The 14,339-nt window shown below is 40.1% G+C and overlaps 1 protein-coding gene across 1 annotated transcript; it reads right to left on the bottom strand.

Annotated features, from left to right (window-relative positions):
• Window positions 1-7,021: 7,021 nt before the first annotated feature.
• LOC123116944 (deoxyhypusine synthase) lies at window positions 7,022-12,375 on the bottom strand. Its single transcript, XM_044537809.1, has 7 exons — window positions 12,095-12,375; window positions 11,768-11,935; window positions 10,801-11,019; window positions 10,083-10,166; window positions 8,569-8,674; window positions 8,269-8,504; window positions 7,022-7,274 (listed from the first exon to the last, which is right to left on the bottom strand). Exons 1-7 carry the CDS (start codon window positions 12,320-12,322, stop codon window positions 7,197-7,199), a joined length of 1,119 nt encoding a protein of 372 aa, XP_044393744.1. The 5' UTR covers window positions 12,323-12,375; the 3' UTR covers window positions 7,022-7,196.
• Window positions 12,376-14,339: the final 1,964 nt, after the last annotated feature.

Genomic DNA, 14,339 nt, shown 5'->3' with positions numbered 1-14,339 from the left:
TGTTCACCGATTAGACTCTGACTCAGCTCCAAACTAATGGTCAAACTTGAGTTTTTAAATGGTTGTGGGGTACATATCGGGGCCGCAATCAATAGTATCTATCTACTACCTGGTTAATCTCCGGTGTCTACTATGAGTTTCATGTTGGGTGGGAAACAAATAGTAAAGAAGCCATTATCTGTATTTTTTTAACTGAAGCCATTATCTGCCTGCTATTATTGGTTTTGGGTCTATCCACAGGTTTCTACCATCACTCTAGATTTCTGCATACACTCCTTACATAATCTCACTATGTTTTATTCCTATGCATGACAGTTATTGTAAACAATGGAACTAAACATGTAGAGCAAAAGAGACGAGCCTTGCGTGGCAATAAAATTTCATGCAAATGTCACTCCATGGTAGGCGCAAAGGCAGCCCCCCCTCCATGCATTTCCGATTGTAATCGAGAGGAAGATATCTATTCTGAGGGGGATTCAGAAGAAGAAGACAACTCCTATTTACCCCCTGAGGTCTTCGCTCTAACTTGCATGCTGATGTTGGTTATATCATGCATATGGTGTCTTGCATTGCTTACTTTATACATCAAATATGTCATCTGCTTAGTTTAGACATCCTTTGTGTGAATGCCATCTGTTTAGTTTATTCATCGTTTATGTGAATTATGCAACACCATCTTGTTTAGCCAGGTTTCATATATGTGAATTTTGCAATGTCATCCTGCTTAGCCAGTCATCTTATATGTAAATTATATCAGGCCATCCTTTTTTTTCATTACATATTACATTTGTCAACAATGTTAGTACATTAAACTGATCTTCGTGTGCATCAGCCATTTGACATGGTGATGGCAAATTCTGGAGTGAAAACAAGGTCTTCAGAGCAGACTATGCTATATGACGAAGCGCATATCTCGCTGGTTACGGATAGCTCCTCAGAGGAGGATTCAGAGACAGATGACCAGTCCTATCCCCCCCCCTCGAGGTGTATGCTCTAACTTGGCAGGGTTATGTTGCTCATATCGTGTGTATGGTGTCTCGGATTGCTATGTCATTTGATTAGTTTAGACATGCTTTGTGTGAATGCCACCTGTTCAGTGTCTAATTACCATATATGTGAATTATGCATTGCCATCTTGTTGCAAGACATTATATATGTGAATTATACAATGCTATCTTGTTGCAAAGGCATTATATATGTGAATTATGCAATGCCGTGTTGTTTAGCCAATCATCATGTATGTGAATTATATCATGCTATCATTTTTTTGTATTACGTGTTCCATTTGTCGACAATGTTTGTCTATTCAACTACTCTTCCTATGCATCAGTCATTTGAAGCGGTGATGGAAGTATCTAGAGTGAAAACAAGGTATTCAGAGCAGACAATGCTACATGCTAAAGCAGACATCTTACTGGTTACAGAGAGCTCCTCAGAGGAGGATTCAGAGACTGATGACCAGTCCTATTTCCCCCTGAGGTCTATGCTCAAACTTGGCAGGGTTATATTACCCATGTCATGCATGTTGTCTTGCATTGCTTAGTTTTTACATCATATATGGATTGCCATCTACTTACTTGCTTACTATATAAATCATATATTTGAATTATATCATGCCATCATGTTTACATAGTACATACACTATATCTATCTGAATTATGGCATGGCAACCCATTTAATAAAGACATCATATAGTTATATCATCTCATCCTGTTTAGTGTTTACAGTCATCATATTTTGAATTATGGCATTCTATCCGTGACTGTATGTGAATTATGGCATGCCAACCTATTTAATAAACACATTATGTAGTTATATCATGTCATCTTGTTTACATAGTCTCATATTTTGAACTATGTCTTTTCATCTTTTTTAGTTAGCCATCATAATGTGAAATTGTGTCATGCTATCCTGTTTAGTTAGCCATCATATATGTGAAATTGTGTCATGCTATCCTGTTTGGTTAGACAACATAAATATGAATTATTTCATGCCCTCTTTTATTCCCCACTATCCATTGCACTTGTCTATCATACAATGTCTATACTTTCAATTACTTTTCTTGTTTATCAGCCATTTGAATTGGAGAGGGTGATGGCAGTATCTAAGGGAGTAACAACACGGTCTTCAGAAAAGATAGTGCTACTAGTTGATGTAGATAGAACCACGATTGTACTTGCCCAAGGACCAGATCCACCACACATAATCCAGACTCTCGCAGATTGTACCCCTACCCAGTTGGACAGAGAACTAGCTACACCCCTTCGAACCCCAACCCCGGCAGATAGTAAACCAGTTCTAGTTGACACAGCACCGTCTCCACCACAGAACACCCAAACACGAGCAGTTATTAAGGGAACTGCAGTGCCCAAAGCACGAGGACCACTACTCCGAATCCCAACTCAACGCTTAAAGGAGAAGAAGATTTGTTCTCAGGTCAGGTTCTGTAGCTATGGTTCATACTCCTTTGCCCTTGCATTACTGTATTTACTCATACCAACTATTTTCAAATTTGAAGGATGGAATTGAAACTCCAATGGCGCAATAGGTATGTTTTAAACCTGTTTCTTTAGCTGGTTTGCTGTTGTAACCTGCTCTATGTTGATTTCTGTTTCAATAGTTATGTTCTCATGTCATGCACATTACAAGTGTTGTTGTTGCTCTATAGTTTCCCGCACTTATATTCTGTCTATTCTGCTTTGTCTTGAACAAATACTATTTGAACTGTGTCTTTATCTTGATTTGGCAACAAAAACTAGAATGATATAGACCATAAAGTGACCATGGTACATAGATATATGTTTGTTTCATGCTGTTATCCTGTCCACTTTACTACTAAACTCATTTACCAAAATGAGTTTCATATACAACATGGTAAACATGTGATGTGTCTGCTTGTTTCTCTTTTAGAATGCGGACAAAATATTGGAGAACAGTACCACGTTATCCAATGGTAAAGGAAGTAATGCAGATAAGGTTCAAGATAGTGAGACATCCCTGTTGGTCTCCAAGAAAGCTGATAAAAACTATCTTGACGACAGTGAGAGAACCCAAAAGTCTTGTCTTGATGTAGTGTTCGAGTTACTGGCCACTACTGCTGGCACAAGCTCTTCGAACTCGCTGCCTGAATCAGTTCGTCTTCTTGAGTCTCAACTTCAAGTTGAAAGACATCGATCAGATGTGCTGCGACAGGAAGCCGAAGAACTCAAGAAGTCCCTGCAGAATTCAGATGCATATTTCCTGGTGCAACAGCAAGCGCTGGAGGATTTAAGCGCCAAACAAGAGAAAGTTAATAAGCTTGCTAAGCATCTTGCCAGCATTTTGGGTACTCAGGATATTGATTCTTGAGATCTTCTGAAGTGGTTTCAGTTCTGGATTTGTTTCGCTGCGGCGTTTATTTGCGCTGGTCGCCAACTTTGACAACCAGTGTATATGATATGCTGCTTTGTTCCCTATATTTGCACTGGTGGCGAACTTTGATGCCCAGTGGATGTAATATGTGTAATAGCTGTGATAGCCTAGCGTTAGTTGCTTGCTTATATATTTCTTTGATGTCTTGTTTATTTGTTTGCTTGTATTCATTGCAGTTCTTTTTCCGTGGTTTACTAGTGGCTGCAATAACCTATTTTTTAAAACTAGGCCACAATAACCATGGGCTAATATTTACTGTAGTGACACTGGGCCTCCTACGGGCCGTAGAAACAGTGGGCCTTCTACGGGCCGTAGAAACAATGGGCCTTCTATGGGCTGTAGAAACAATGGGCCTTCTGCGGGCCATATCATCAATGGGCCTTATACGGGTCGTATGATCGATTGGCCAAACATGGGCCAAACAGATCGCATTATGGCCGTAAACGGGCTAGAGATGGAATCGTTCGTTCATGGGCCGACCATAACGGTTCATCGTTATTAGGTCGAATTTGATGATGCTATGAAAATGGCCCAACATATTAACGGACCACAAACGGGCCGACTGTAACCACGGGCTGAATTTGGCCCACAAGCAGAAAATGACAGTAACAGGCCGTAAGTAAACGAATGCTGGAAATGATCCCAAGAATAAATGGACTCTGAGAAGGCCGAAAGATAAATGGGCTGGAAATGTCCCAACGGAATAACGGGCCGTTAATGGGTATAAGGTGAACACTGTTCATTAAGGTCCAGTTTCACAACGGACCGTTAATGGGTGTAAAGTGATACACTGTTCATTACGGGCCAGTTTCACCACAGGCCGTTAATAGGCCAAGAGTTACAAAAGGCGTCATGTGGGCTGAAAGACGTCATGGACCATACATGGGCCAGAAGTGAAAACGGGTTGGAATCATATTGGATGGCCCAGTTGACGCTACTGGGCCTAATTCGGATAGGGCGTAACGGGCCTTGGGTTAGCGGGCTGTAAACGGGCTATATGCTAACAGGCCGTTAACAGGCTTTCCATGGGCCGGCCTGTCACCTTTTGACCAAGTCAAACGGGCCGGCCTTTTCACAGGAATGGGCCTTTGTTGGGTCGTGCCACGTGTCAAAGTATCATAGGTGCCTTCTGTCCAATGACTGGATGACAACTGTCCCAACGTTGAGCCGACAGGTGTTTCCTCCAGCCAATGATGATTTTACACGTGGAAAATCCCCATTGGTCGGGGCTGTTAACGGGTTATCGGATCCAAAACCCGAGTTGATAGCTTAACGGCGTTCCGTTACGATGGATGTCACGTGTCGGTCACCCTTGACGAAAGCACTTCTGTGACGCGCGATTTATCGTCCTGCATGGAAGTGGACACTTCCGTGGTGATAATTTTTGGTAATGTCATGGAACACTTCTACGACAGCACAGGTATGACTATCTTGATTCTGTCATAAAATCGTCATGGATGTACATGCATGACAAAAAACGCGACCTACTGTGACAAAGACGTATCATCACGAAAGTGTATTTTTTTGTAGTGTCCCACTCTTTTCACAACCTCGCGCCCGCCGAACTGTAGTAGGGATTCCCGTAATCCCATAAGTGTCATTTCCCACCGACAATAGGCGCATTTTTTTATATTTGTTTACTCATTTCAGTCTGTATGTAGTTTATATTGAAATATTCAAAATATCTTATAATTCGGAATAGATGTGATACCAAAATGTTGGCTTTTGTGTGAATGCTAAATAGAGAGATGAATGATTCTCGAAGCGTGAGACGAGCTTAATATATTATAATTCAGAATAGATGTGATACCAAAATGTTGGCATTTGTGTGAATGCTAAATAGAGAGACGAATGATTTCGAAGCGTGAGCTGAGCTTTGTGCGTTAGGCTATGTTCTCAACTTCTAATCTCACATGCTCTTCTTGCTGCATGGCAAATCAGTAACGGGTCGACAGAAGAGAGAACACAATAAAAGTGGGTTGGAATTGCTAGAGTTTTTCCACGAAAACTAGAATGTGAGATGGAAAATGATGCTTACTGCAAGATTTGCTCTCTTGTGACTGTACTGAATCATGTTGTTGATGCTAGTTTCCTTCATCATTTAATATAGATTAAACTCAATTTTATACAAATGCGATCGGTTGATCACTGGCGGAGCTTAGTGCAACACAGCAGGCACTCCCCCCTCGGGTTTTCCACAAAATTCAGATTTCCCTAGCTAGCTTTATCAAGCTCTGCCACTCGGGAAGATATTGGTCAATGAGATGGTAATCAGAATGTGCTTTGGTGGAAGAGAGATCAGGAGTACAGGTTGGAGAGGAGCTTGGGGAAGAGATGAAGAGAGTGACCAGGGAGATCTAGTGATAGAAATGTGTTGGATTATGTGTAAATGTGATTATATGAAATTGTTGTTTGTTGATCGTTGAGTTTTGCACATAGGTGAAATTGCTAACCGGATGTAGTTCTTGTAAATGGCAGTTGACTTGGTAGTTATAAGATATTTTTAAAATATAGGAGAAAGATAGAAATATGTTAGACCATTGTCTATATGGGAATTTAGAGAACCAAATACTCCGGCATTCAGAAATTCAATATGTGGATTTGTTAATTAAGATGAAAATATTTTAGACCATTGTGTATATGGGAATTTAGACAACCAAATACTCCGGGGTTCACATGTTCAATTTGTGATTTTGCTAAGTCCCAGACATTGTTAAAGAAAATGCTACTTCTCAATCGACTACGAGCCAGTTTAATTTAAATGGACACCAAAAACCCGTTGATCTCAGTGGTGCGATCCATGCAAATTATTTCTGAACTATGGAAACAAACACTATAGTTTATTTTAAAGAATACTAGATGAACACCTTTTTATAGCACGGTGAACACGACTTGAGATTTGTAGGAATGAATTTATATAGATTGACTAAGATCTAGACAATCGCTTCAATGTAACACTGGCAATAATGGAGCCAGCAAAGGGCGAGCTAGGGCCATGGCTCCCGCCTGATAAAAATGTATTTTAAACTACCTTTAAGTAGTATGTGAATTAATGAATTTAATCCCTAATTCTTGTGCATGCCCCCTTCATTTTTTACATGTTCCATTGGCCCCCATTTAACAATTTTTTTGGCTCCATTCTTGAACAGTGGATAAGTAGAGACTCATGGTTGCAACTACTTTGTTGTTGTTCTAGATGCGCAGATGCATATCCATGCGAGAAGATGGTGACCACCCACGTCCATGCTCTGGTGCCCAAGAGTAGGCGCCTCACAACCATGACGCTCAAGCGAGGAACCAACCAGACAACAAGCTTCAAAAAACATCTCTGCATGGAGCAAATATGTTGATGGAAGTCGCTAACTACCAGCAACAACCTGAGTTGCCATCTTTTTTATGAAAATAAATGTGAACCTTGTACACAGTCTGCTTGGAAAAGGCGTGCTTTGAGAGGCACGCCAAAAAAACTATAAAGAGGTCCTAAAAAGAGTATTGTGAAAACAACTCCGATGACTGTCTAGACAACTATACATGAGAAAATGTTTTCCTGTACGCAATGATGTTCTCTGTAGTAGTGTTATAAGTCAAATTTCAGTCAAGTATAACCACATAAACAAGAACACACATGGAAAATTATTATGTTGGCCACCATGTACAGTCTCATTCAAACATACAGATGGAACCTCGTGTGACAATGAACAAAAGGAATAAGTAAGAGTACAGAACAATGGTGTTGGAATCAATAATAAAACAATTCAAGGTTCCTTATTTCAATGCCATTTGGTTCAATTCACACCATGAAACGTACGTGCAAATGTTGCAGCAACAAGTAATGGAAAAGCGACAGTCGCATCGCAATGAACCTGCATTTCCAAAAGCTCAAGTGTCATATTGCAATAATAAGGATCAAATAGGTTGTATGGCATCATTGCATAGCACCATTATGTCTCATAGAAGTGCATAGACTCTAAAGCTGCAATATGCTACAATGCAAAAAAACAAGACAATGCCTGACATGTGCATGGTCTATGCACCTATGGAACATTTCAGTAACCAAAGTCTAGTAGCATGTAAAATATAAAAAGAAAACAATTTGAAACTTATGTTGGTACATATTAGTTGGAACATATAGTTTTGGGACAATGTTACGCAATAATTTGTGCAAACATTTCAAAGGCTCATTTGTGGTTGCATAGCATGTGCGAAGCTTAGTCCCACATTGTGTGCTAGTAGTTAATAGAAGGCCAACAAATAATGGGTTCTTGCTTATACCTGCCTAAAACATGAGAACATTGGACTATAGTATGATTGCTCACTCATCTGCTTGCCTCGGCACACAAAGCTAAGTTAATGGGGGTAATGATTGATCCAATTGATTCATGCGGTGGGATAATTACCAATCCAATCCTGATTAACCCTCACACGTCCTAGACGAGTGTATCCCCGTGAATGCACCACTATAATTGCTCCCTTTTTGATGTGTTGCTCACTTCCTCATCTTGAGAACCGCACCGATAGCAGTGTCTGAATGCTTGTCTCTAGAACTGCGTCTGGCCATCTAAGGGGCAGGTGCTCACATTTGGCCAACAACTTCTACTACGATATCTTGAACTCAATGATTTGGCGACACCCTGAATCACACAACCGTTCCTACCAATGTATGTGTTCTAATCTCATTTGTTCCTTCATGCACTTTTTTATTATTGCAAATTTGATGGATGTGCGTGCTAGTTTACTATTCTATACAAACTCAAATGCCTAGTTTTTCATATGTGATTAATATTGCTCACACTGCTATCTTGATATTATTTTAGACTAATTAATTAAAAATTGACTTATTTTTTAACATGTATATACCTTTACAGGTTGTGCTGAACCCTTAATCTTTCCCCATGAAACTGCTTCATCTGGATGTGCTCCTGAATCACTACCATCAAACTCTTGAGCCGTGTTGATATAGACGGCATAATCCGCACCATTGCGGAGCATATTTGCATTGCATATATGATGCTTTGGGAGGCCTCCTCCAAGAATTATAACCCCTGTCTTCCTTGGGGTAGCATGAATAGCTTCATCATTGATCAACCTTACATCTGCAAAAATTTCAAGCATCTGAAACCACAATAAAGTAAGTAAGGTAATTACATCATAGTTTACCTTGTACAATGTCGATAATAAGACCAGGATTGTGAACGGCATGGCAAAACAACATGTCTCCAATTGATCCATCAGTCAATGCGGGGCAATATACAGGAATATTGTTCTGGGTAATTTTAAAGAGTCAGCACTATATAACTTCAGTCCTTGCACAATTGCCATTGAGGCGAAGATTCAAACCAAGTAAAAATAACAAATCTAGCACAAAATAGATTCTCCAAGGAATAAACTGAAAGACACAATAAAGTAAGAGTCAAGTAACCAGATCTAGACTTTGAGAAAATAATAGTTCATTCAAGAATAGCAATTATTCCCACGTTTAGGATTCATGCTTCCTCAATGGTAACTATAAAGATTGATTAAGCCGATGGAGGGTGGAGAAGCACCTCTTTTGTGATTTAGGTTGTACCTTGTTGGCCCAAACACTTATTAGAAGTGTTCATCAAACCAAATGATACAGAATGCATTGTAGCGGGAACTAGTTGCGATATATTGCAGTGATATTTGGTTGTTTTGAACATGAAGTTTTGGATTAATAACGTGAGGACTGAAACTAGAAAACATATGATCTATTGTGTTTAATTATCATATAATTGAAAACTATTTATTGAATAAAAGTGGCATAATCAAATGGAAAGCCTTTTTCCATGCATGGCGGAATGTTGAGGTGGGTCTTTCTCATGCATGGTTCTATGTTGAGGTGGCATTGTATTGCTGCAAGAATTGCTATATACTAGATGATACCTGGCATGTTGTTGCAAGAATTGGTTTCAATATATTTAATATCCAAATTAATAGTATGAGAACTAAAACTAAAAGTAGATATATTTATTATATTTGATTATTATATAGTTGTAAATATTTATTGAATATAAGTAGTGTTTTCTCATACATGACTGCATGTTGAGATGAGATTTTCTCATGCATGATTGCATGTTGAGATGGCCCTTCTCCCATGCATGTTTATATGTTGAGGTGTATGTTAAAAGAAATATGATAGTGTGGTTACCTATTTAGTTAGTTATGCTAGATAAAAAAATGGAGGGTGAAGTTATAGTTCCTTGTGTGCTCTATTTTAGTCGAAATATTTATTACTAATTGATGATGTTGAGGGTTTGCATGCGCTGAAAAACAAAATGTAGATGGTCTTGCATGCTCTTGAAAATGGGATTACCTATTGGGGTCTTGTGGGGGTTCGGGGCACCCATGCTAGAACCTAAACCTAAACAATCATGTTCATTGTCCTCAGCAAGAAATCCTAAACACCTCACAATATGAACAAGGTTTTGGGGTCACTACACACACCTACATTCGACCCAGTCATGCACCCTCACCTTGTTTTTGTGATAACTGTGGAATAACATGGCAGCGGTTGCCAGAGTTGCACTATAGTCTACTTCTTGTCTCACTGCTTACCCGAAACTAGCTAATCATGTGCTTCTAAAATATGATCGACATTTATACACTTCTATGATAGTTTGTAAGAATCAAAGGTTTATGCAAAATCATCTTACCTTGTGTGCCCAATAAAGGTAGGAGCTTTCATCATTTATTTCTTTACCAAGACGACCAATCACCTTTGATGGTGTCCAGACATTCTACAGTTGACAGGAAATTCATGAAGTAACAGAAATATGAAGACAGGTAGAGAAGTTTTAACAATGAATTCACATTGTAGAAAACGATGGTTTAACTTAGAGAACATCAAATATCAACTAAGGTGCAACCATCTCTATGCTGATTTCAGCAATTTGTGCAATAATTATAAAGCCTAGATCACACATTTGGTTTGACAACACCTCATAGTCTTTCCATCCATGTATTTGCTAGAAAGTTATGCACTGGTCGTCATAAGTGACATGGGTTATGCATACATATGAAAGTAAGGAAATTCATGCAATGAACTTATAATAAAGTTTATGAAGCACCACATCATGTACGATTGTGAAACATTTTTCAAATTATGAACTTTGCACAATTGGTAATTTTCTTCCACGATGACCATGAAGCACCGTCATGCACTACCGTGAAATGACGCAATCGTGTGAGTAGCCTACTCCTATTCATGCATCTTCTGCAAATTATCAAATTTGCATCTAATTTGTGCATTCTATGTGCACCATCAACGAACCATGACACACACAAGGGATAGTCGCCACCATATGATTGCTAGTACATATCATATGAAACAAAATTCAAATAGTTAATTTATTAAATTCAAACATAAGCTACCTTAGTTGATTGTTCTAGTAGCATCTGGTCAAGGACTGGCATGATCCATTTCTCGAACTTGCAATAGTTATCATTGGGCAGCAAGAGATTTCCAATCCGGTTTAGTCCTTTCGACCGCAACAATGCTCCTCGTAAAGAAAAATCACCTCGGTATGTTGGTCCAAGGCATTTAATGAGATCTTCCTCTATACCCCCAGCACTCGTAACAATAACATCCACCTAGAGAACACATTTTTTTGAAAACAATTAGCCATGGTCTAGGAAGTTAGTCAATAGTGGCTATATACTTAGTGATGTTAGTAAGCGACTAAGCGCCAATGCGCAATTTGGTTTCACTGTTTCTTTGGAAAATCATTAGCCATGGGTTTGGAAGCTAGTCATCAGTGACTACTAGCACTTAATAATTCTAAAAGGCGGTACTGTCTTCATTCCAAATTAATCTATTACTCCATCCATAAAGAAATATAAGAGTATTTAGATCACTAAATATAAGAGTGTTTAGACCACTAAAGTAGTGATCTAAACGCCCTTATATTTCTTTACAGAGAGTGTAGTATATACTTTATGTACATAAAACTGGTATCATTATATTCATATTCTAAAGAAGTATTTATTTGAAATTATGATTTTTTATCACAAAGGTTACTTATTAACAGTGTAATTGTCGGTCAAATGTTTAACGATACCTAATATCCAAAGTAATTTGAAATGGAGGGAGTCGCATTTAGTGACCAAGCAACCTTTGATAACAACGAATGTGAGTCAGCGTATATTTGGTGAATGCGTTGAAGTAACCGGAACAAATATCTCAAGGCAACTAGTCATACTTCTACTAAACAGTTTCTTAATTAAACAATGTATTATAAAAATCATTTTAATTAAAATATCTTTTTAGCTAATTAAAATGGTATTTGAACCTGTTTTTGTTTTCAGGTTTGCACACGTGAGACAGAGTTGGAGCGTTCACCATATGATGTTGAACCAGAAACCGTATCACATCCCGTATGCCAGAAGACACAAGGTTTGAAGTGAAACCGAGGAATATCTTGCACTTCACAGATTCCCTGTACTTGGGTTCAAGTTCAGCTCCGTCACAGTCCTCGCTTGGCTTCTCGTGCGACAGCCTCCAATCCAGCTTCAATGCAGCCAAGCACGCACAGTGCAGAAAGAGTTAGTGAGAAATGCAAGGGGTGTAGCAAAATCACCAGAGATTCTGGAAAAGAGCAAGTTCCTGAAGCATGCATGCATATGTAGCGAGGACAGCTAGAGGCTACATGCTCAAGTGAGGGTGTACCATCTGATTGACGACGTCGATGGCGTCGCCGAGGTGGGAGGCCTGGAAACCCGTGGAGGCGAGCGACCCGAGCATCCCGGCAAGGCCGAGGCCGGCGTCGTTGAAGTCGGGGCCGGCGATCCTGGTGGACTCGTCGAGGGACTCTGACGGTTTCAACAGGATGGCGCGCACGCCCTCCAGTGCGTCCGTGTTGAACCCTGCTCCGTCGGCGCCTCCATTGCTGCCCATCTCTGCCGGATCCTTTGAAAATGGAAGCGAACCTGGTTCCGCGGGGCTGTGTGCCTGTGTCCTTGCGGTCTTCCTCCTACTTATGGTTCCACTTCCTCCTACTTATCCATTCCAGAAACAGAAATGTTAGTGCTCAAACGTGTTTCGTGCGAAGACGTGGGTGGGCCCGGCTAAGTCGTTATCATGCATGATCTGCATGCTCCTGCATGTGCTATGTCGGTCGGTCTCGTGCATAGATTAGCGAACAACTAGAGCAGTGTTAGGGATACCGCTTATCAAAAATTTATTGGTCGACCTTCTTAGGTATATTGGACAATTTATCTTCATATCGGCCGATTTATTGGTCGATTTAAACGATAAATCGGCTAGTTTATCGGAATATCGGCCGATATCTTGAACCGTGACTCAGAGACACCCACATTTGCATAACTTCTACTCCCTTTGTAAAGAAATATAAGAGCATTAACTCAGAATTAGATAATAGTGATGCTACAAATTGGTGGCGAACTTACGCGCATGTTTCTAGCTGTCGAGTGACACGTTGTCTCTCACTCGAGAAATAATCCACCTTACCGAGATATATTGGTGACAAATCAGATTTGATCCCCTGCGGAATGGGGTAAAACCATCCGAGAGACCACTGCTCAACTATTGATCATTTGCTAGAGACACGTTTAACATGCGTTTCCTGGACTGGCTGTTCACCCTGAACATCGCCCTCGTGGTGGGGTCATGGCCAGCAACCCCATCCGCTGTCTGCCCGCCCCACCAGCAAGCCCACGCCGCCCACGCGCTCCATTCCTGCAGATACTTGTACATCATTGCAGATTTGCAGCCACCGATCGCCACCAAGGATCCTTGCTGGAGATTGCCGTTGTATAATTCCCTAAAAAATTATCACTAATGCCTGATTGAGGCATCATCAGTTCATCACAATGCGAATTTTCTAGAAATGTAAAATAGGCTCCAGTCTCCCAAACTCCATGAAACTATTAAATTTCTGGAAACGCATTTTGAAATTTAAAAAAAAGGCATTTTGAAGTTTCTTTATGAAAAAAAAGTATATATAAGTGTGGATTATATATGTATAAATGGGTCTGCTAAATCTCAGTCAGTCAGTCTTAGTCATGTGTTTCAGCCATTGAATCATTATGTGTTGTGATTCGTGCTAGTTGATAGAGTTTTTTTTAATTCTTCACGTTACGTTTTTTAGACAAATTCTTCTTGTTATGTTTTTTTAGTAGAACGTGGCCTTTTATTTGTTCAAGACGTTCCATGTGATACAAGTAATATCAGGAATAGTGCCCAGCCAAACATGTCGGCCAACACCTAAGGAAGCAACCGCCTTTACTAACTCCTGAGCTGCAGTATTGGCTTGTCTTCCCTCATGAACAAAATACACCTCCTCAAAAGCTAGTGAACGTTGATCAATATCTCTCAGGATTGTAGGAAAAGCACATGAGGCCTTACTTCTCAGAATGGAAATCACCTCAAGGAAATCAGAGGCCACTTTGATGGAACTGACGTTGAGATCAAGTGCTAAATCAAGTGCCTCGTTGCATGCAACAACCTCAAGATTAGCAGGATCGACGAGCCCTTCGATGACAACAACATAAGCACCCAGGAAGGCTCCATTAATGTCCCGGCAAACAGCAGCAGCCGCACCCCTACGGCCGTCCCTAGACAGACCCCCATCAACATTTATCTTATACCTAAAATCATCAGGGGAAATCCACTTCATCTTAGCTTTTCCATCTGCTAGTTTTGGTGCAGCAGAGCAGATTCGTACACATTTGTTCAATATATCCAACTCTTCTAAATATTTGTTGATGAAGCAAATGGTGGATAAAGGATTCTGGAACTCGTTGTCGTGAATTGCTCTTCCCCTTGCCCACCAAATCGACCACATGGTAACCAACAATCTTGAGAGATCATTCTGAGGTAGGGTATGTGTTGGTGCAATGATAGGCCCCTTATGTTTTAGAGTTTGTTGACATAAACAGGGACTTATATGATT

Source organism: Triticum aestivum, chromosome 5B (genome assembly GCF_018294505.1).
Source record: "Triticum aestivum cultivar Chinese Spring chromosome 5B, IWGSC CS RefSeq v2.1, whole genome shotgun sequence".
NCBI classification, from domain to species: domain Eukaryota; kingdom Viridiplantae; phylum Streptophyta; class Magnoliopsida; order Poales; family Poaceae; genus Triticum; species Triticum aestivum.
The sequence above is the reverse complement of the archived record's forward strand: the minus strand, read 5'-3'. Positions and strand labels throughout refer to the sequence as shown.

Coding starts and splice junctions, on each gene's coding strand:
- LOC123116944 (XM_044537809.1), bottom strand. CDS start 12,322: ATGGGCAGCAATGGAGGCGCCGACGGAGCAGGGTTCAACACGGACGCA. Junction 8,505..8,568: donor TATTATCGACATTGTACAAG/GTAAACTATGAT, acceptor AAATTTTTGCAG/ATGTAAGGTTGATCAATGAT. Junction 7,275..8,268: donor GTTCAGCACAACCTGTAAAG/GTATATACATGT, acceptor TTGGAAATGCAG/GTTCATTGCGATGCGACTGT.